This window comes from Malurus melanocephalus, unplaced genomic scaffold (assembly GCF_030028575.1).
Source record: "Malurus melanocephalus ecotype Western Australia unplaced genomic scaffold, MMel_1.1 scaffold_207, whole genome shotgun sequence".
In the NCBI taxonomy this organism is placed as follows: domain Eukaryota; kingdom Metazoa; phylum Chordata; class Aves; order Passeriformes; family Maluridae; genus Malurus; species Malurus melanocephalus.
Window position 1 is genome coordinate 107,644 of NW_026623439.1, and position 18,029 is coordinate 125,672.

The following is an 18,029-nucleotide window of genomic DNA, read 5'->3' on the forward strand; positions in this document are numbered from 1 at the left end:
GGAAAAAAGGGAAGAGATCCCATGGAGACGCTGTGCTTGGGAATGAGGGTGTGATTTAATCTCAGCAGYGCTTTTATCTCTGTACCCAACCATTACCTGGAAGTGCGTCTGCAGCCATGGCTCATTTCATTTGGAGCCCTGCACTCTGTTTGTGYCTCCTGGCAGTGCTGAGCCCACATTGACCTTGACAGATCCAGCCTTTCCCAGCCAGGGATCACACAGCAAATGTCTCCACAGTGTTTTAATAGAATTCCCCATGTCCCACAGGCCACCACCACAGTGTACGTCACCATCCTGGACGAGAACGACAACGCTCCCGTCTTCCGGCAGCAGCTCTACGAGGTGACCCTCGATGAAGGTCCCTCCACACTGAACGCCAGCCTGGTCACCGTGGAGGCCCTGGATCGGGATGAGGGACCCAACGGCACGGTGGCCTATGCCATCACCGAGGGCAACATCCTGGGTACCTTCCACATTGACAACGCCACGGTCAGTAGGGATGCCGGCCCCGTTCCGGACACATCCCCATCCCGCTGCCTTCACTCCCRGCTGCTCTCCCTGTCCTTGCAGGGTGAGATCCGCACGGTGAAGGAGCTGGACTATGAAATCAGCCATGGGCGCTACACATTGATCGTCACCGCCACCGACCAGTGCCCCATCGTCTCGCGCCGGTTGACGTCGACAGCCACGGTAAGGAGCTGCCAAGGAGGGTTGCGACACCGAAACCTCTTTGGGGTCCAGGAATTCCTGCTCTGTGAGCAGTTTCACATCTCCTTCCCACTGGTCAGCAGTTGCTTTTCCCAGCCGTGGCCAGTTTGCCCRGTTGCTGTCGCCCTGTCATGGGGGGTTTCAAAACAGGGTCTGCACATGGGGCAATTATGGGTTAATTAGCCCAAATAATTGGTCTTGCAGACATAGAGAAATTGGTCCAAGACATAGAGAAATTCCTGGAAATCCCTTTCAGTTACTTTATGTTTTCTTGACATTTCCTCTTGGTCCTCCATGCTTTGCTAGAGCATTKATTTCAGCTTCTTCTTTATCTTCCCAGGTTATTTATTTGCTTTTAAAATTTCCTTTTCCCTCCTTGCAAGGAGGTTATTTAAAGACTCACATCATTTTTACGTTACTTTTCTCTGTAGCTCTTTCTTTTTTTCCTGGACCRTGGTGACCTGAACTTAATGCTCTGCTCAAAGCGTGGGGAGGGCAGGCGAGCAGCTCCAAAGCAAATATTTTGCTAGAATTGAATACACTGATTATTTTTATGACCTCAACCAAAATATGACAAGTTGTACACCAGACTGTTTGTGCCCAGATTGATTTGGTGGTCTGCAGGTGGCAGGGATGGGTTAAATCTTCTGTCTTGACTGCCACAGATCGTTGTACCTCACCCTGATATCGAGCCACAGGTTTTGTAATGCCCCAAAAGGAGATAAGTTCTTGCGTGTGAAGGAAAAAAAATCCCAAAAAACTGAAGGGGAGGTTCCAATGTGGCAGATTTCCATGGATGAAATCTGTCCCCACAAGCCTGGCAGTGGGCACAGGGGAAGCCTTCAGATTTGGGCATCTGATGCTGCTGGAGATGATTTCCTGGCCCAGGACAGAGCTGGGGTTTAACTGCAGGCAGGGAGGGCGGCAGCAGCCACGTGCTGCAGGTGAAGGCAGAGCTTCCCCTGCACTTGGCTCAAGCAGAGACATGAATTTGGAAACCCCTTCAGCAACAAGCACCGATGCCAGAAAAGATAGGAAACACCCTCCCTCCCACTGCCCAAGGATTTTGTGCCAGCAATGTWTGAAAACWCAGCWTTTRGGGGGAGTTTTGGGGATTATTGAGRTCCCCAGTGGTGGGAAGTCCATCACCCTGATAAGGCGTGCCAGTATTTGTTTTCTCCACTGCTAGGAAACAGAGCAGAAACTTGGATATATGCTCTKTAAAGATCAAATTTAACCAGTAACAAATGCCCATCTGGTGGATTTCACTATCCTTTAACCCGGGACGTCTGAAAACTCCTCATTTCTAGAATCCTTCTCATAACCTGCTCGTGGCACGGTCCTCCCCCTCCAGCCCTCCCCTGTCACCACCCTCATCCTCCTCTCCCTGGCTGCAGGTGCTGGTGAACCTCAATGACATCAATGACAACTGTCCCACCTTCCCGCGGCCCTACGAGGGTCCCTTTGATGTCACCGAGGGCCAGCCCGGCCCTCGAGTCTGGACTTTCCTGGCCCACGACGGGGACTCGGGGCCCAACGGGCAGGTGGAATACAGCATCATCGCCGGGGACCCCCTGGGTGAGCGGGGACACGGGGTGGCACCCATGGAGGAGCCCAGCTGGTGGGACCACGGGGCGGAAGCGCTTCAGAAAAGCCATCCTCCCTCCCAGCTCAGCCTGTCGACACCAGGAAATCCTGTTTTGAGCAACAGGAAACTTAACCTGTTCGTGCCTGGGCAGGGGGCGGCTGGGGCTTGTGTGAGGGAGGGGGGAAATCTGCTGAATGATGAAAGCAAAAAGAAATCAGAAAGGCGAAAAAGGAAAGTGCGGAAAGAGAAACCAAACCCTGGCCTCTTGCTCCTGTGGAGTTTGCAGTGAGTTTGGGGACTGAGCTGCTCGCCAGCACTCACAGGTCCACCAGCACCCAGGTGCAGATTGCAGGGGAGTGTGGAGCATCCCTAACCACGGGAACATCAGGTTGTCCCTCTGAGAAAAGGGTGGTGGTTTCAGTCCGCGGAATCTGGAGCCCAGTTCCATCTCCCAGCTGACCCCACSGCAAAGCTTCCAGAACAAGCAGGACACAGCCCCTCAGCTCCTGCAGCCCAACCTGCTCTGGCCATCCCAGGACATGGAGGGGCTGTTGGCATCTTCAGAAAGCCCCAGAAAAGGGGTGCAGGCTCCTCTGGTTTGGTCACTGTCCCCATCCCCGTGCGCTGCCGGTCCCTGAGGGTACATCCAGCACAGCCTCCCATACCTGCAGTAACGGGACATGGRTGTGTCCCCAAACCTGCCAGGATGCCCCAGCTCCCAAACAAGCCCCTCTCTGGGGAGCAGAGGCATGGTGAGAGCCAGGGCCCCACCATGTCTGGCAGGGGAATTTGTCATCTCCCCGGTGGAAGGAGAGCTGCGGGTGCGCAAGGACGCCGAGCTGGACCGGGAGAACATCCCCTTCTATAACCTGACCATCGCCGCCCGGGACCGGGGGGTGCCTCCCCTCAGCTCCACGGTGAGTCCCCCAGGCTGCCACAGGGGGTTCTGGGCTGCCACCCCCATTCCCAGCCCTTTCCCTCTTGTCTCCTCTTTCCCCTTGTCCCTAAGCCTTTCCACACTGGTCTGAGTGGGGAAGCCCACGTGTTGCCTGGGAAGAGCAATAAAAGGATGGGAGGGGTGGAATGAAGCGCCACGTGCCTGCCCTGCTTCTTCCCTGGCAGATGGTGGTGGGTGTCCGAGTGCTGGACATCAAYGACAACGACCCCGTGCTCCTGAACCTGCCCATGAACATCACCCTGAGCGAGAACGCCGCCGTCTCCAGCTTCGTCACCCGTGTCCTCGCCCGGGACGCYGACCAGGGCCCCAACGCCCTGCTGACCTTCGACATAACCGCRGGGAACACGGAGAACGCCTTCTACATCAACAGCACCGTAGGGCCCGGGGCGTGGAGCGCTGGGATGAGGAGGGTGGGCGCACCCAGGTGTGCTGTGTGGAAGGAGGTGCCCTGGGGGAAGCGTTCCTGGCGTCCCATGCGGTGTTTCCTGCCATGTTTTTCCCCGTAGAGCGGCGTTGTGTACGTGAACCGCCCGCTGGACAGGGAGCGGGTGGCAGAGTACAGGCTGACCRTCACGGTGAAGGACAACCCCGAGAACATCCGCAATGCCAGGCGGGTAATTACGGGCGCTGCCGGGAGCTCCAGCRGTGTGGGTGGGAAAAGGGGCCCAGAGCAAGCGGTGCCTTTACCCACCGTGTTTCCCAKGGCAGCCCTGTGCCCAGAAAGCATCTGGGGACCACAGGGATGGGRCTGCAGCCCGATCCCCAGCAGAGAACAGGACCAGTTGGGTTTAGGGCGAGTCCAAAGTCAGCTTGTTGACCCTGCAACAGCAGTGGAAAAGTAGGAAAGTAGGACGGTGTTGGGCTGGAGAGTTGGACAGCCACAGTGACAGTGGAGCATCCTTTGGCTGACTGCCCCGGGTGAGGGTCCCTGCACACTTCTGAGGTGATCCAGGGAATGCAGCTTTGACTGGAGGTGGGAGAGGGGCAAAGTGAGCTCAAGGAAAGGATGTTATGGTCATCGCCCTCTTGTCCYGATTTTCCTTTAGGATTTTGACCTGCTGGTCATTTCCATAGCAGATGAGAAYGACAACCGCCCCCTCTTCACCCAGAGCTCCTACCAGGCCGAGGTGATGGAGAACTCACCCCCCGGTAGGTCTCTCTTCACTCCCTTGTGTGGCTCCTGAAGGCTCCATTCGGGGCTGGATGAGGGGAGGTGTCTCCTGGCCAAGGTGGAGGAGATACAGTGCTGAGCAGRGCAGGGCTGCAGCTCAGTGGGACAGGACACTGAGCTTGAGAGGCTCTGGCTGAGGTCAGCCTTGAGGAGGCTGTAGCTCTGGTTTATGCTGCTGGTGGACACCTTTCCTGGCACAGGTCAGAAATCCAGAGAGCCCCGTTTGGGAATTGCTCAGCTGCAGCCAGTTCCCCTTGGGACCCACAGAGCCCTGGGGGCAGCCTTGAGGGCACCCACCTGCCCAATGTCCCTGAAGAGGATGGGCTGCCATCTCTCTGYCACCTGGAGCTGCCTTTCTCCAGGGGCTGGAGGTTTTTGAAAGAGACCAGCCTGTCCAGGTAGACGCTTCCCAAACAAAGAGCTAGAAACACGATTCTTTTTATTTTGTTTTGCCTTCCTGACGTTTAAATCACTCCCTGCTCCAAGACCTCCTGTCCTGCCATTGAGCAACATCCCAAGCAAAGGRTTTGGGTGCCTCCAGGTGACACGCTTGGTGGCAGGGTGCCAATGCCACCCATCTGATGGATGTGTGTGTCTGTTTGTTTTTAGCTGGATGCCCTACCACCTCTCCTGAGCCTCGCCAGCCGGTCTGCAAGGCTGCAGCAGCCACCCCTCAGTGCCTCGTGTCACCTCCTCCATCCATTCATTGCTGTCCCTCATGTGTCACCGGGGTGGGAGGGGGCCCCGTGGGGAACTGCCACCCTCCCTAATGCTTTTGTCCTCTCACCCAGGGACTCTGGTGACAATGCTCAATGGACCCATCCTTGCTCTGGATGCTGACGAGGGCATCAACGCCGTGGTGACCTACCAGCTCCTGAAGGCATCCCTGGACCCCTTTGTGATCAACAACAAGACAGGTGGGGTGGCTCAGCTGTTCTGTCCCCAGCCCAGGGCCAGCAGGTCCCCACACRGTCTGCCACCAGGCTTTTCCCCTTCTGCAGGTGTGGTTTCTGTGAAGCCCGGTGCTGTGATAGACCGAGAGGCTTTGCYGGACCCTCACCTGGAGTTCACACTGGTGGCTCGTGATGTGGGGGGCCTGAACAGCACGGCCAGCCTGACAGTGACCGTCCTGGATGACAATGACAACCACCCCGTCTTCCAGCCGGCATTCATCATGGCACGGCTGCTGGAGAACAGCCCCCCAGGTTAGGACTGGATGTGAGGGTGGGAAATGGGGTCACTTGGGTGTCCATCCCCTTGGGAGTGGGAAGATCCAGCTCCCAGTGACACAGCTGACTGGGATGGGGTCAAAGGGAAAATCTGGGAATTGCAGCTGCTTGATGGTATCTGCCTTGGGACCGAGGGCTTGTGGCTGCTGCCCTCCACCCCTCGCTTTAGAGGGCTGTGTCCCACCTTTGCAGGCTTCTCCGTCCTCCAGGTGACAGCCACCGACGCTGACAGCGGCCTCAACCAGCAGCTGGATTATCGCATTGAGGGTGGCGGCCAGGACAGGTTCCTGATGGATGCCACCACGGGGGTGATCCGCGTGGCCAACATCACCATCGACCGCGAGGAGCGTGACGCCTACCGGCTGAYGGTGGTGGCCGTGGACCAGGGCACCCCGGCGCTCTCGGGCACCGCCACCGTCAGCATCATCATCGACGACGTCAACGACTGCCGGCCCGAGTTCATCAACCCCATCCAGACCGTCAGCGTCCCCGAGTCGGCTCCCCCCGGCACCGTGGTGGCCGAGGTGACGGCCATCGACAGGGACCTCAACCCTCGGCTGGAGTACTACTTGCTGGGGATCGTGGCCCGTGATGACACGGACGCGCTGGTGCCTGAGCAGCAGGGAGCGTTCGAGGTGGATTTTAGGACAGGTAGGAGAGCACGAAGGGCAGCGTGAGCAGTGCAGAACCCTCTCCTCATTTCTGCTTCTTCTTCTTCTTCTCCTCTGCCTGGAGGTAGGTCTGTCTGAGATGCTGCTCCTCTCCTGCCTCCCCTCTCTCCTCCTCCGGCTGCCCTGTCTCACCCTGCCCTGTGTTCTCTTCCCTGTCTCACTGACTGAACTAACCTTTTGCTTTCTTTTCCGGCTCTCAGCCTGCCAGGTTTGTCTGTGTGTCTGTGCTCACTGCTCTGTCTGTGCCATCCATCACCTCCCTCCATCTCACCCACCTCCATTGCCAGCCCCGTTGAGGGCCGGGGGCTGCTCAGCCTTGGCAGACTGGACCCAAGCTCCTCACTGGGGGAGCGAGGGGGGCACTCTGGGGTAGGTGGTGGGCTCCACTTTTGGGGAAAGAGAGCCAGGAGCTCTCTGCATCTCAAAGCTGATCCAGGAGGGAAAAATGCCCTTGTTGGAAAGAATGCAGGACAAGGTTGTCAAAGATGCTGAGGTCAGGTAGATGGGCTGTGCAGGGGAGCAGCAGCAATCGCTCCCAAACCCGTCTTGTTTTGCACAACCCGAACGCTTACCCAGCTGAGGCCATGTGGAACAAACAGGAAGGCAGGAGATGGAGAGCTGGGGRAGAGCAGCTGTCTCTTCCTGTAGCTCTGGAGTGTTTTCCCCCTTTGGAGAGGCAGAACACCCGTGGTGCAGGGTGCAGTGGTCAGCTGGAACACACGGCCCTGCCCAGGGTTCTCAGGGCAGGGCACAGGCACAGCCTGTGACATCCACCTTTTTGGGCTTCCCAGGAGCTGTGAAGATCAAAACACCCCTCAACCGTGAGCTAGTGGCCACCTACGAGGTCACCATCTCCGTCCATGACAACGCCAGCGAAGTCCTGGACCGCTCGGTCAGCGTGCCCAACGGTAAGGGTGGGCTCTGCCCAGCCAGTGCAGGCATGGGGACTGGCACAGCCCTTCCCAGGCACCAGGGCAGCTTCTGGGCAGTCAGCAGCTCTCCCATCTTGAYCACAACATTTCCAGTAGGACCAGTCCTGGACCAACTCCCATCAGGTTCCAGTTCTCCCCTGAAGACTCCTTTAGGGAATGTCTCAAACATCCCAAGGCTGCAGTGGGGATGGAAAGGGCTGCGTGCCCATAACCTTCCCATTTCTTCATTACCAATACTTGTCACCCTGCTATGTGAGAAGACACAAAGATCAAGAGTAGGTGTCCCACAGCAGCATGGGGAGACCCACAGCATTTTCAGGGCATTGTAGCTTTGGGGAATATTCAATTTTTCTTGATGAACTAGTACCAGTTGACTCTCCTGGTGTTTCACACGTGTGGCTTTACAGCCCTCCCTTCCTCCCAGCCTTCCTTCCCTTCTCTTTCTCACCTGTTCTCCTTCTGTTCTCTCTCCCTGTGGTCTCCACCATGGCCACAGCCAAGCTGACAGTCAATGTCTTGGACGTCAATGACAACACACCCCGCTTCCGCCCCTTTGGGGTCACCTATTTCACCGAGAGGATCCTGGAGGGAGCCACGCAGGGCACCACRCTCATCTCCATCTCAGCGGTGGAYCCRGACAAAGGTCCCAAYGGGCAGATCACCTACGAGCTGYTGAACCTCTCTCCAGAAGGTTACGCCTGTCTGGAAGACCCYTCGGCAGGTTGGTGGCCTGGGGAGGTGGGAATTTGGGACAGATTGGAGACCTGGGGCTGGTTTCTTATTTCAGGGCCTTCCATCCTCTAGGGAAGGTCGTGGCCAACAGGACAGTGGACTATGAGGAAGTGCAGTGGCTGAACTTCACAGTGCGCGCCTCCGACAACGGCTCTCCCCGCAGATCSGCCGAGATCCCCGTGTACCTCCAGATTGTGGACATCAACGACAACAACCCTGTTTTCAGTCAGCCATCCTACCAGGTGAGCTGTTAAACTCTGTGAGGACCAGCACAGAGCTGGGGGTTCTCCAGGGACACCTTCTCTCCCCTCTGCCTGCGCTTGAGCTGTTTGGAGAAGATGGTGAACCCTACCGTGGGCTCTGTGCCAGCGCCTTGCCGGGGGTTTGGCTGTGCCCAGCCCTGCGTGCCACCCTGTGCCCTCGGTTACTGYCCCCTCAAACAGCRTGGGATGAACCTGTCCTGCCACTCYCTTCTTTKCAGAAAGCTGTCTTTGAGGATGTGCCACTGGGTACGGTCATCCTGAGGGTCACCGCCACCGATGCRGATTCTGGGCAGTTTGCTCTCATCGAGTACAGCCTGAGCGATGGAGAGGGCAAGTTTGGGATAAATCCCAACACGGTGAGGAGCCAGCCGAGGCTGGAGCAGGGCAGGGAAAGGGAGGGGATGCTGAAATGTTCCCAACTTGTGCCTTGCTCCCCCACCTCACCTTCTGCCCCTTCTTGAGTACCAGCTGTGCCAGACGACGTCCACCTGAGGGTCTCTGTGTGCTGCAGGGTGACATCTACATCCTGTCAGCCCTGGACCGGGAAAAGAAGGATCACTACACGCTGACAGCYGTGGCCAGGGACAACCCTGGGGATGTGTCCAGTAACCGTCGGGAGAACTCTGTGCAGGTAGGGCTCTCCTCCTCCCATCACCCCTCGTGTGCTGGTCACCAGCWAGAAGGTGTTAAAGCTCCAGCTTTCCTACCCAGTGGCTGAACTGGGGGACGATTAGGCAGAAGGAAGAGAAGCCAGGAGATGCTGGGTGGGTGGCGTGGGGACAGTACGTCAGCAGGAGGGGCAGGGGAGAGTGACACTATTGTCTGCAAGGGCTGTGGCATGAATGGGTGCYGCAGCCACGGTGGCCCCCATTGTTGGAGGCAGGAATTCAGCTGATGGACTCAAACAAACGGCAGGAAGGGCACCTCACTGCAGCRGCAGAGCTGCAGGTCACGGCAGGGGCATGGCCCCAGGGGCTGCCCAGCCTTTCCCACATCACCATCTGGCTGTGCTTTGCCCAAGGTGCTGATCACCGTCCTGGACATCAAYGATGTCAGGCCCCAGTTCAGCAAGAGCCATTACAGCACCAGTGTCTATGAGAACGAGCCGGCAGGGACGTCCGTGATCACCATGAGCGCCACCGACCTGGACGAAGGGGACAACGGCGTGGTGACCTACAGCATCGAGGGTCCTGGAGCAGGTGGGTGCTGGGGCAGGGGGCTCTTCCCCAGGAAGGAAGGCTGTGAGGAGAAGCACCAAGGCTGTATCCCAACTCCTGTGGCTGGTTTGGGCTCCTGGCAGCAGTGCTGCATGTATGGAGTTTTCACTATTGCTCTGCAGTTCCCAGTTCCGCATAGTGTGGGATGTTATGGCTTTGCCTGCCTTCATCCTGCAGCCCAGCCTTGCCTTCTGCCCTTTTCTGTGTGCCCTAGTGTGTTTTGGAGCAAACTCATTGCCTGCTTTAGGTGAAGGCTGGGAAGGAGGTGTGCGTGGATTGTGCCTGAAATCCAGTGTATCTGCACATAGAAATCAGGCAAAAGGCAGCATAAATRGAGAGGGGACTGCTGAACATTCACTTTCCTGAGACATGTGGACTCCTCCAGGTCCACTATCTCAGCCTGGGCAGGAGGGAAACACGGACAGGGGTGACCAGGGAGCAGAGCCCAGAGCCAAGGATGTGGCAGTGAGCTGGGATGACACAAAAACACTGAGACCACCCACACTGCTGGCCTCAGGCTCCACTTCATCACCCTTGACAGGGATTTCYCACCAGTGAGGGGTGCACTTCAGCTGGTATACTCATTTTTTATGATAATTTATCTGGTGCAAAGTGTCCTGAGCCAAAGGTGTGGGGGATTTTTCTGTCCCCAGATGCTTTCAAGATCAATAAAGACTCCGGGCTCGTCACATCCCGGCGGCGCCTGCAGTCCTACGAGAGGTTCAACCTGACCGTGGTGGCCACRGACAAGGGAAATCCTCCTCTCTGGGGGACCACCATGCTTCACATCGAGGTCATTGACATCAATGACAACCGCCCTGTCTTTGTCCGCCCACCCAACGGCACCATCCTGCACATCATGGAGGTAAATCCCCTGAGAGGAAGCAGGAGAATATGTTCAGGAGCACTCCTGCCTGCCAGCAGCAAAATCTGAACTCCATCTCCACTGGGAATGCAGCAAGGTCTTGATTTAGCATGTGGCAAGAAGGTTTGGGTCACAGGGGTGGATGTTCACAAACAGCCTCTCTCTGTACGTGCAAGTGGGGATGATGGGGCAGATTTGGGGAACAGAAACCCCAGCAGCACACAGAATTAGTAAAAAGCCGGTGCRTGGTGCGTGCAGAGCGTGTTTACAAACATGGGCTGGAAATGCTGACATCTGAGATTTTTCTGCTTTCTGGGAAGCCAGGCTTGACTCAGCCAGTCCCCGGTGCGTGTCTCAGCCAGTCCCCAGCCACCCTGCCACGGTGGCTCCACRGTGCCAGCCCCCAGCTGGGTTTTGGGTAGTGGGAGCAGACCTCCAAACACAAGGGATTTTGGACCAAGGTGGGGCAGGGGGAGCAGAGRGTTTCTGTGCAGTGCCAAGGCTGAAGGGTTGGTGTGTGCAAGCAGGAGATTCCTGTGGGCTCCAACGTCTATGAGGTCTATGCCACGGACAAGGACGAGGGTCTCAATGGAGTGGTGCTCTACAACCTGCTGAAAACCGGCGCGGGGAACAAGGACTGGGAGTATTTCAGCATCGACCCCGTCAGCGGGCTGATCCAGACAGCCATGCGGCTGGACCGTGAGACACAGGCTGTGTACAATGTGAGCTGGGCACGGGGCCAGGAGGCTGTGGGGCYGGCATGGCACTGGTGGGATGCCAGCGGTGTGCTGGGATTGGGGTGAGCTGCAGATGCCACACCTTAGCAGGACTGKGTGGTTGTCAAGTGCCATGGGGGGCCTGCATCCTGGTGGCCAACACCCARTTTAAATCCCCCCAAAACCCTGTGCCACCCAGCTGTACTCTGTCCCTGCCTCAGTGATGTGTCCCAGCCCAGGTGGTTTCACCGAGGACAGCCCTTTTGCCTCTCTCCCCAGCTGATCATCGTGGCCTGCGACCAGGGCCAGCCACCCTAYGAGACCATGCAGCCCCTCCAGATAGCGCTCGATGACATCGATGACAATGAACCCATCTTCCTCAGGCCACCGGTGAGGCACCTGGGTGAAGGGGGTGTAGAGATGGTGGTGCCAGCAAGCACATGCCCACCTGGGCATCACCGTGGGATTTGTCTGCTTTTATTTAAAGCAACCTCAGTGCTCATAAGATTCCTTTCTCTGGGGTCTCTGGCAGAAGGACAGTCCCCAGTACCAGGCACTCTCTGTCCCCGAGCACTCACGGCCGGGCACGGTGGTGGGGAATGTCACCGGGGCGGTGGATGCAGATGAGGGCTCCAACGCCATCGTCTACTACTTCATAGCAGGTGGGTACGGAGGTGGCAGCTCTGTGTCCCCGCACACGCCCCTCACCCAGGGCCTCTGTCACCTCCTCGCTGCCTCTCTGCCCTCCTCAGCGGACAAGGGGATGTTTGGGAAGTGCCAAGCTCCAAGGGGACTAACTGGGGACCCCATTTCTGCGCCCAGCTGGAAACCAGGAGAAAAACTTCCATCTGAGCCGAGAGGGGAAGCTGAAGGTCTTGCGAGACCTGGACCGGGAGAAGGAGCCRTTCCACTCCATCATTGTCAAAGCATCCAGCCAGAGGAACTGGGCCCCTCCCAGAGGCCAGCAGGCGGAAGGAGCCTGGAACCTCAATGAGGACCTGACCCTTCAGGAGGTGCGGATCTTCCTGGAGGACATCAATGACCAGGCTCCCCAGTTCACCAAGTCAGAGTACACGGCGGGTAAGGGGTGCCAGGGGCTGGGAGGGTACCAGGAGCCAGAGGTACTTCAAGGAAAACCCAGCAGGATGATGGGGCAGTGAGATCCAGCCTGGCCCCAGGTCCCTTTCCCATCTCTCCCTCAAAGGGGTTGCCACCGACGCCAAGGTGGGGTCGGAGCTGATCAGAGTGGTCGCGGTGGACGCCGATGTGGGCAATAACAGCCTGGTGCTGTACAGCATCCTGGGCATCCGCTACATCAAGCAGCACTCCAATGACTCTGAGGAGGTGGCCAACATCTTCACCATCGGTGGGTACCCAGCCTGTTGCAGGAGCATGGGGCCCTGGGCAGAGACATCCCTGTGRCCAAAGATGTCCCCTGGCTGGGGTCACTAATCCCAGGCTTGTGACCGTCTGTTTCCCAGGAACCCTCGACGGCATCCTGCGAACCTTTGACCTCTTCACGGCCTACAACCCCGGCTACTTCGTGGTGGACATTATGGCCTCTGACCTGGCGGGCCACAACGACACAGCCATTGTGGGGATCTACATCCTGCGGGATGACCAGCGGGTCAAAATCATCATCAACGAGATCCCTGACAGGGTCAGACAGTTCGAGGAGGAGTTCATCAGCCTGCTCTCCAACATCACGGGCGCCATCGTCAACACGGATGATGTACAGGTAACCATCCGCCTCAGAGATGCTTTGAGGAGTAGGGAACCTTCCACAGGCTGCTTGGGGGTCTCATCTGAGGGAATCGGGCCAGGATAACCACGGACACCCCAGGGCTCTGGAGGTGATGGATAGGGCCAGGTTGGGGCGTACTGAAGGGGTCTGGATGGATGCGTGAGGGTCTCTTGCCATGCTCAGGAGGAGGCTCCTCTCCCACACTGCAGCCCTTGCTGTCTCTCCCCAGTTCCATGTCGACAAGAAAGGCCGGGTGAACTTTGCCCAGACAGAGCTGCTGATCCAYGTGGTGAACAGGGAGACCAACCGCATCCTGGACGTGGAGCGGTACGTTCCCCYGGCCCCGGCACTGCCYGGCTCCTCGGGGACCCTCACTCACKTCGAGGTGCCCAAGCAGCCCTTCTCCTCCCAGGGTCATTCAGATGATAGATGAGAACAAGGAGCAGCTGAGGAATCTCTTCAGGAACTATAACGTGCTGGACGTGCAGCCCGCCATCACTGCCCGGGCACCRGAYGACCTCTCGGCTCTGCAGGTGAGGSTCCAGATGGGGTTGCAGTTGCTGCTCACAACAATGATGGGGTGATGTTCTGTGATGTTCCAGGGGGACTGGTCAGTCACTGGAGAGATGGTCCACCTGTATAACTGGGGCACGTGCCCATCTGTGCCCGAGGTTTCCACTGTGCCTCTGTCTCTCCTAGATGGTCATCATCGTGCTGGCCGTCCTGCTCTTCCTGGCTGCCATGCTCTTCATCCTCATGAACTGGTACTACCGGACAGTGTGAGCAGCTCCCAGRCTCTGCCCATGCCCTGCTATGTCCYCTCAGGCCAGGGGAACCAGCRTGGCTTCTCCCATCCCTGGAAATGCCAGCAAGCAAAGGAGGCCACCAGATTCCAACACCTCTGCCTCCAAAATGCACCATTTTAATGCCAATAGCACCTCTCCCCTCCAAATTGTTGGAACACAGGGGAATCCTGTGTTCCTGTGTATGAAGGGTTATTGCAAATCTGTATTCCCCTCCCTGATTCCCTGTGGTTCTTTTGCAGGCACAAAAGGAAATTGAAAGCCATCGTGGCTGGCTCCACTGGTGAGCAGCGTTTGGGGTGACCCAGCTGCACGGAGAGGGGGGAGCATGGGGAGCATGGAGTGGGATGTCACAGGGACACAGGGGGGATGTCACGAGGTGTAAATCAGAAATGATCCTGCCCAGTAAATCAGAAATGATCCTGTAGTGGTGAGAGGATTTTCACAGCATCAGACCCTGCATTATCAGACACACTCTGGCATGTTTCTCACTGCCTTTTGGGTTGCTCTTTATCCCTCCCTGAAAAAGAAGTGTCACAGCATGGTTTGCTTAGCSCCCCTGTGCCCCACTGTGACCCCCATCCCTGCCTTTTGCAGGGAACAGAGGCTTCATGGACATCATGGACATGCCAAACACCAACAAGTACTCCTTCGATGGGTGAGTGCCACCTCCTGGGGCTGGAGGCTGCTCCCTAGAGAGGGRTGCTGTGTTTTGGAGCCAGGAGCTGGAAACGTGATGCCTCTGCATGGAGCATGGCTCTGACACCAGGACACATGCTTGCTTTGAGAGCTTCCAKGGCTAAAAAATCTTGTTCTTTCTCCTGTGACTCCATCTCTGCCAATCCTGGCCGGGTTTGGGGTGAGCAGAGATGACAGGCAGGTGTTGACACATACCTGGATCCAGAGTAGCGAGTTCATACCTTCACAGGGCAGGAGGAGGCAGTGCAGCCTCAGCAGCCGGGCTCTGCACGGGGTTAGGGACAGCACCGCTCTGTGCCCAYGCTGATGGCTGTCCCTCCTCCGGGCAGGGCCAACCCGGTGTGGCTGGACCCCTTCTGCAGGAACATGGAGCTGGCGGCACAGGCGGAGCAYGAGGACGACCTGCCGGAGAACCTGAGCGAGATCACCGACCTCTGGAACAGCCCTGCCCGCACCCACGTGAGGCTCAGCSCCACCAGGACCCCATGTCCCCTCTCCTGTCACCCACAGCACCTCCTCAGCCGCTGTCTCCTCCCACAGGGCACCTTCGGGAGAGAGCCCTCGGCCGCCAAGCCCGAGGATGACCGCTACCTGCGGGCAGCCATCCAGGAGTACGACAACATTGCCAAGCTGGGGCAGATCATGCGGGAGGGACCCATCAAGGTGAGCATTGAGGGGAGGAATCCTCCACTGAGGATTCTTCTCTTGCAGCTACACCTTCCAGGTGCCGGAGGGTAATGTCGCTCCAAAAAATGCTGGGGATGAGGCCAGCGTCCCTTAGATCAAACCGCCTCCCTTGGATAACCCCCAGTCTCTCCCCCTGCACCCAGGGCACTCTCCTGAAGGTGGTCCTGGATGATTACATGCGCCTGAAAAAGCTCTTTGCCCAGCGGATGGTGCATAAGGCCACCGCCAGTCAGGGGGACCGCTCCTCGGTCTCGGAGGTAGAGGGGTGTGCCAGGGTGTGGGGAGATGCTTGCCGTGCCCTCTGGGATGCAGTGTGTCCTCCTGCCCCCACGGGCCGTGGTCACTCCCTGTGGCCATGGTCCCTGTCACCCAGTGGTCCCCCCACACTCTGCTTGTTCAAAATAAGCCAGATGTTGGTTTCCTGCTGGTTCCCACTGCTGTATCCTCACTGACTCCCTGTGATTCCTCTGAGCATCAGCAGCGCCTTCTCCCTTGGTCCTGGGGCAGGGTGGGCTCTGTTCATCAGCTCAAGGACCAGCTGTCAAGGCTGTGGGAGTTCAACTTGCCTCCATTCAGCTCCTCTGAGCCTGTCAACCCAGCAGGTTTTTGAGGCAGAAAGGCTGGGATGGAGGGTGCTGCTGGCGCAGAAGGGCTGGTGTGGGGAGACACAGCTCCTCCTGTGGCCTTCTACCCTTCATGGAGGGACAAAACGAGGGGCGAGGAGAGCAGAGGAGAGCAGCGAGATGGAAGATGCCTTTCAACCCTTCTGCCCTCCCAACCTCCATGCCCTTATTCCCCTCCAGCYCCATCCAACCTTCCTTCATCTTCCCCTACCTGCCTGCTGCCCCATCACCCTCATATAACCCCAAACCCCAAACTCCTCCTTGGGCACTCTGGGAGCGGCTGCAGGACACAGCACCCAGCTGAGCCGGGGCATCCAGCYGAGGATGGAGTGATCCAGCTGGAGRCCATCTCCTGGTGACCCTCCTGAAGAGGGGAGCCCACCCCTCCCRCTGTGCTCCAGCCTYGTGCGAGGTTTGGAGTCRGGGAAGCCAGGAGCTGCTGTGGTGATTCCCCCGCCCCGTGGCTCTCTCACAGCTGATCCAGAAGGAGCTGGGGGACGAGGAGGAGGAGCACACTCCCAGCCAGGGCAGCCTGCGCTTCCGACACAAGCAGCCGGTGGAGCTGAAAGGTCCCGACGGCATCCACGTGGTGCACGGCAGCACAGGCACGCTGCTGGCCGCCGACCTCAACAGCCTGCCCGAGGATGACCAGAAGGTGCTGGGCCGCTCGCTGGAGACTCTGACCGCCGACTGCGGGGCCTACAGCGAGCACAACGCCCGCACCGAGTCGGCCAAGTCCACTCCCCTGCACAAGATGCGGGAGGTGATCATGGAGAGCCCTCTGGAGATCACCGAGTTATGACGAGCGGTGCTGCTGGCGGTGCTCCTCTAGGCAGGCCAGGGCCGGCGGGGATGAAGCACAGACCAGGGGGGCCGTGGTGGGGGCCAGGGGCACCCCGAGACCGGTGCTGGGCCCCCTCTTCCCCTGCAGAAGGAGTCCAGGCTAACCGGTGCAGATCGCTCCGGCAGCCTCGGAGAGCTTGGCCCCGGGAGAGGGCTCTCAGGGCCGGAATGCTTTTAATCGCCTGTCATTTATCCATGAAACCATTATTTTTTTTTTATTTTTCTTATTAAAAAAAAAAAAAAAAAAGGGCAAAAAAAAAAGGAAAAGAGAAGCTAAATGAATCTGATGAGTCCAAAGTGGATGGAGGGGCAGGAGGTGCATTGAGGATGTGGATGATGCGCTTTTGCAGCATCCCCGGGCACAGGCTGGGGACAAGCAGCTGTCACACTTCAAACACGGGCATGGGGAGGGCCAGGGCAGCATGGGGTGAGACCGAGTCCTTTTGGCATTAACGTCACCTTTCCAGTAAGGAAAGACGCAAAAAATGAAAAAGAAAAAAAAAAGAAACCCAACCTAAAGACATTCTTCCATTTCGCCAGCTTTACCAAAACTTGTTGCAATGTCAGAAAAGAGAGAGACTGACAATAACTGGGGCTTCTGGATGTGGAGTGCTCGTGCGTGTCTTTTGTTGCCCTTTCCTTTCCCCTTCCCTCTTGCATTTGGGTTTGTTCGTTCAGGGGTTTGTTTCCGGTTGTGACCTTGTGGAGAGTTTCGGGCACGGATCTGTTACGGGACTCAGAAATACACTGTCTATGGCTTTGGGTAACCTGTCTTGTCATCCTTCCTCACCACATCCATCACTCTCAAATCCCCTTTGGAAGAGAAGACCCTCTTTTACTTCACCTCTTTTTTACCTCACCCTTCAACCCAGCATCTACACGAGATGCCCCGCCGTGCGTTGCTGTGCCTTGGATTTTGGGGGAGCATTAAATATCCTCTGGGTTTACCCACACCCCCAGTACAAGGAGGAAGGACACAACCAGCCAGGCTCACGGGAAGAGTTTATTTGTGATGGGATGCTCCCATGCACGCTCAGGGCACCGCGGGTGTCCCCCCGCTGCAGCCAGCACCCTGTGCCCTCACCACCACAGGGTCAGCACAGGGCCCCAGCAAAGGTGGCAGTGTGAGAGGAAATCCTGGTGCCCAAACTCATTTGTTTTATGCTCAGGTGAGGCTGCTGCTGGCCAGGAGTGGCGTTGGGCAGCAGAACCCGGCCCAGCCCACGGGGACGGATCTGAGCCTTACGAGGGGTTCAGGGTGGCRTGGAGAGGTTGAGGTGGGATTGGGGATGGGAGCAGAGGTGGGSACAGAGGTGGGCATGGGGATTTTGCAGTCACCCTGAGAGACGTCAAGGCCGAATCCCCAGTCCTGGAAATACCAACGAGTCCCTTAACCTGATTTGGAAATCCAAGCCCCAGGAGCGGAAGGGGAAGTGTCAGAGGCCGCCAGGGCTCCCCGCAGCCCTGCTGGCACCGGGTGGCTCCTGCTGATGCCGTGTGTGAACGCAGGCACATCCCAGGGAAAGGAGCCGGGGTCCCGAACCAAACGGCAGAGCCAGCCCAGCCGGCTGAGGAGATGG

At 57.8% G+C, this 18,029-nt stretch overlaps 2 protein-coding genes across 2 annotated transcripts in view; one reads left to right on the top strand and one right to left on the bottom strand.

Moving 5' to 3' along the window:
* Positions 1 to 16,684, top strand: part of CDH23 (cadherin related 23) — a 101,036-nt gene extending 84,352 nt beyond the window's left edge. Inside the window, exons 32-63 of the mRNA XM_057373751.1 lie at positions 268 to 489; positions 571 to 690; positions 2,106 to 2,286; positions 3,080 to 3,213; positions 3,419 to 3,628; positions 3,761 to 3,868; positions 4,301 to 4,403; positions 5,217 to 5,342; positions 5,427 to 5,630; positions 5,847 to 6,305; positions 7,117 to 7,233; positions 7,754 to 7,978; positions 8,062 to 8,231; positions 8,471 to 8,608; positions 8,764 to 8,883; positions 9,274 to 9,451; positions 10,123 to 10,334; positions 10,862 to 11,056; positions 11,330 to 11,440; positions 11,583 to 11,712; positions 11,873 to 12,130; positions 12,255 to 12,416; positions 12,532 to 12,788; positions 13,024 to 13,121; positions 13,207 to 13,327; positions 13,494 to 13,573; positions 13,840 to 13,880; positions 14,195 to 14,255; positions 14,626 to 14,755; positions 14,837 to 14,959; positions 15,127 to 15,240; positions 16,082 to 16,684. Of these exons, the coding sequence (XP_057229734.1) occupies positions 268 to 489; positions 571 to 690; positions 2,106 to 2,286; positions 3,080 to 3,213; positions 3,419 to 3,628; positions 3,761 to 3,868; positions 4,301 to 4,403; positions 5,217 to 5,342; positions 5,427 to 5,630; positions 5,847 to 6,305; positions 7,117 to 7,233; positions 7,754 to 7,978; positions 8,062 to 8,231; positions 8,471 to 8,608; positions 8,764 to 8,883; positions 9,274 to 9,451; positions 10,123 to 10,334; positions 10,862 to 11,056; positions 11,330 to 11,440; positions 11,583 to 11,712; positions 11,873 to 12,130; positions 12,255 to 12,416; positions 12,532 to 12,788; positions 13,024 to 13,121; positions 13,207 to 13,327; positions 13,494 to 13,573; positions 13,840 to 13,880; positions 14,195 to 14,255; positions 14,626 to 14,755; positions 14,837 to 14,959; positions 15,127 to 15,240; positions 16,082 to 16,408 (5,235 nt within the window). The 3' untranslated portion in view covers positions 16,409 to 16,684. The remainder of the gene's footprint in view (positions 1 to 267; positions 490 to 570; positions 691 to 2,105; positions 2,287 to 3,079; positions 3,214 to 3,418; positions 3,629 to 3,760; positions 3,869 to 4,300; positions 4,404 to 5,216; positions 5,343 to 5,426; positions 5,631 to 5,846; positions 6,306 to 7,116; positions 7,234 to 7,753; positions 7,979 to 8,061; positions 8,232 to 8,470; positions 8,609 to 8,763; positions 8,884 to 9,273; positions 9,452 to 10,122; positions 10,335 to 10,861; positions 11,057 to 11,329; positions 11,441 to 11,582; positions 11,713 to 11,872; positions 12,131 to 12,254; positions 12,417 to 12,531; positions 12,789 to 13,023; positions 13,122 to 13,206; positions 13,328 to 13,493; positions 13,574 to 13,839; positions 13,881 to 14,194; positions 14,256 to 14,625; positions 14,756 to 14,836; positions 14,960 to 15,126; positions 15,241 to 16,081) is intronic.
* The window catches only part of LOC130578003 (prosaposin-like), an 8,770-nt gene continuing 7,290 nt past the window's right edge, over positions 16,550 to 18,029 (bottom strand). The window contains exon 15 of the mRNA XM_057373769.1: positions 16,550 to 16,585. Within this exon, the coding sequence (XP_057229752.1) occupies positions 16,550 to 16,585 (36 nt within the window). The remainder of the gene's footprint in view (positions 16,586 to 18,029) is intronic.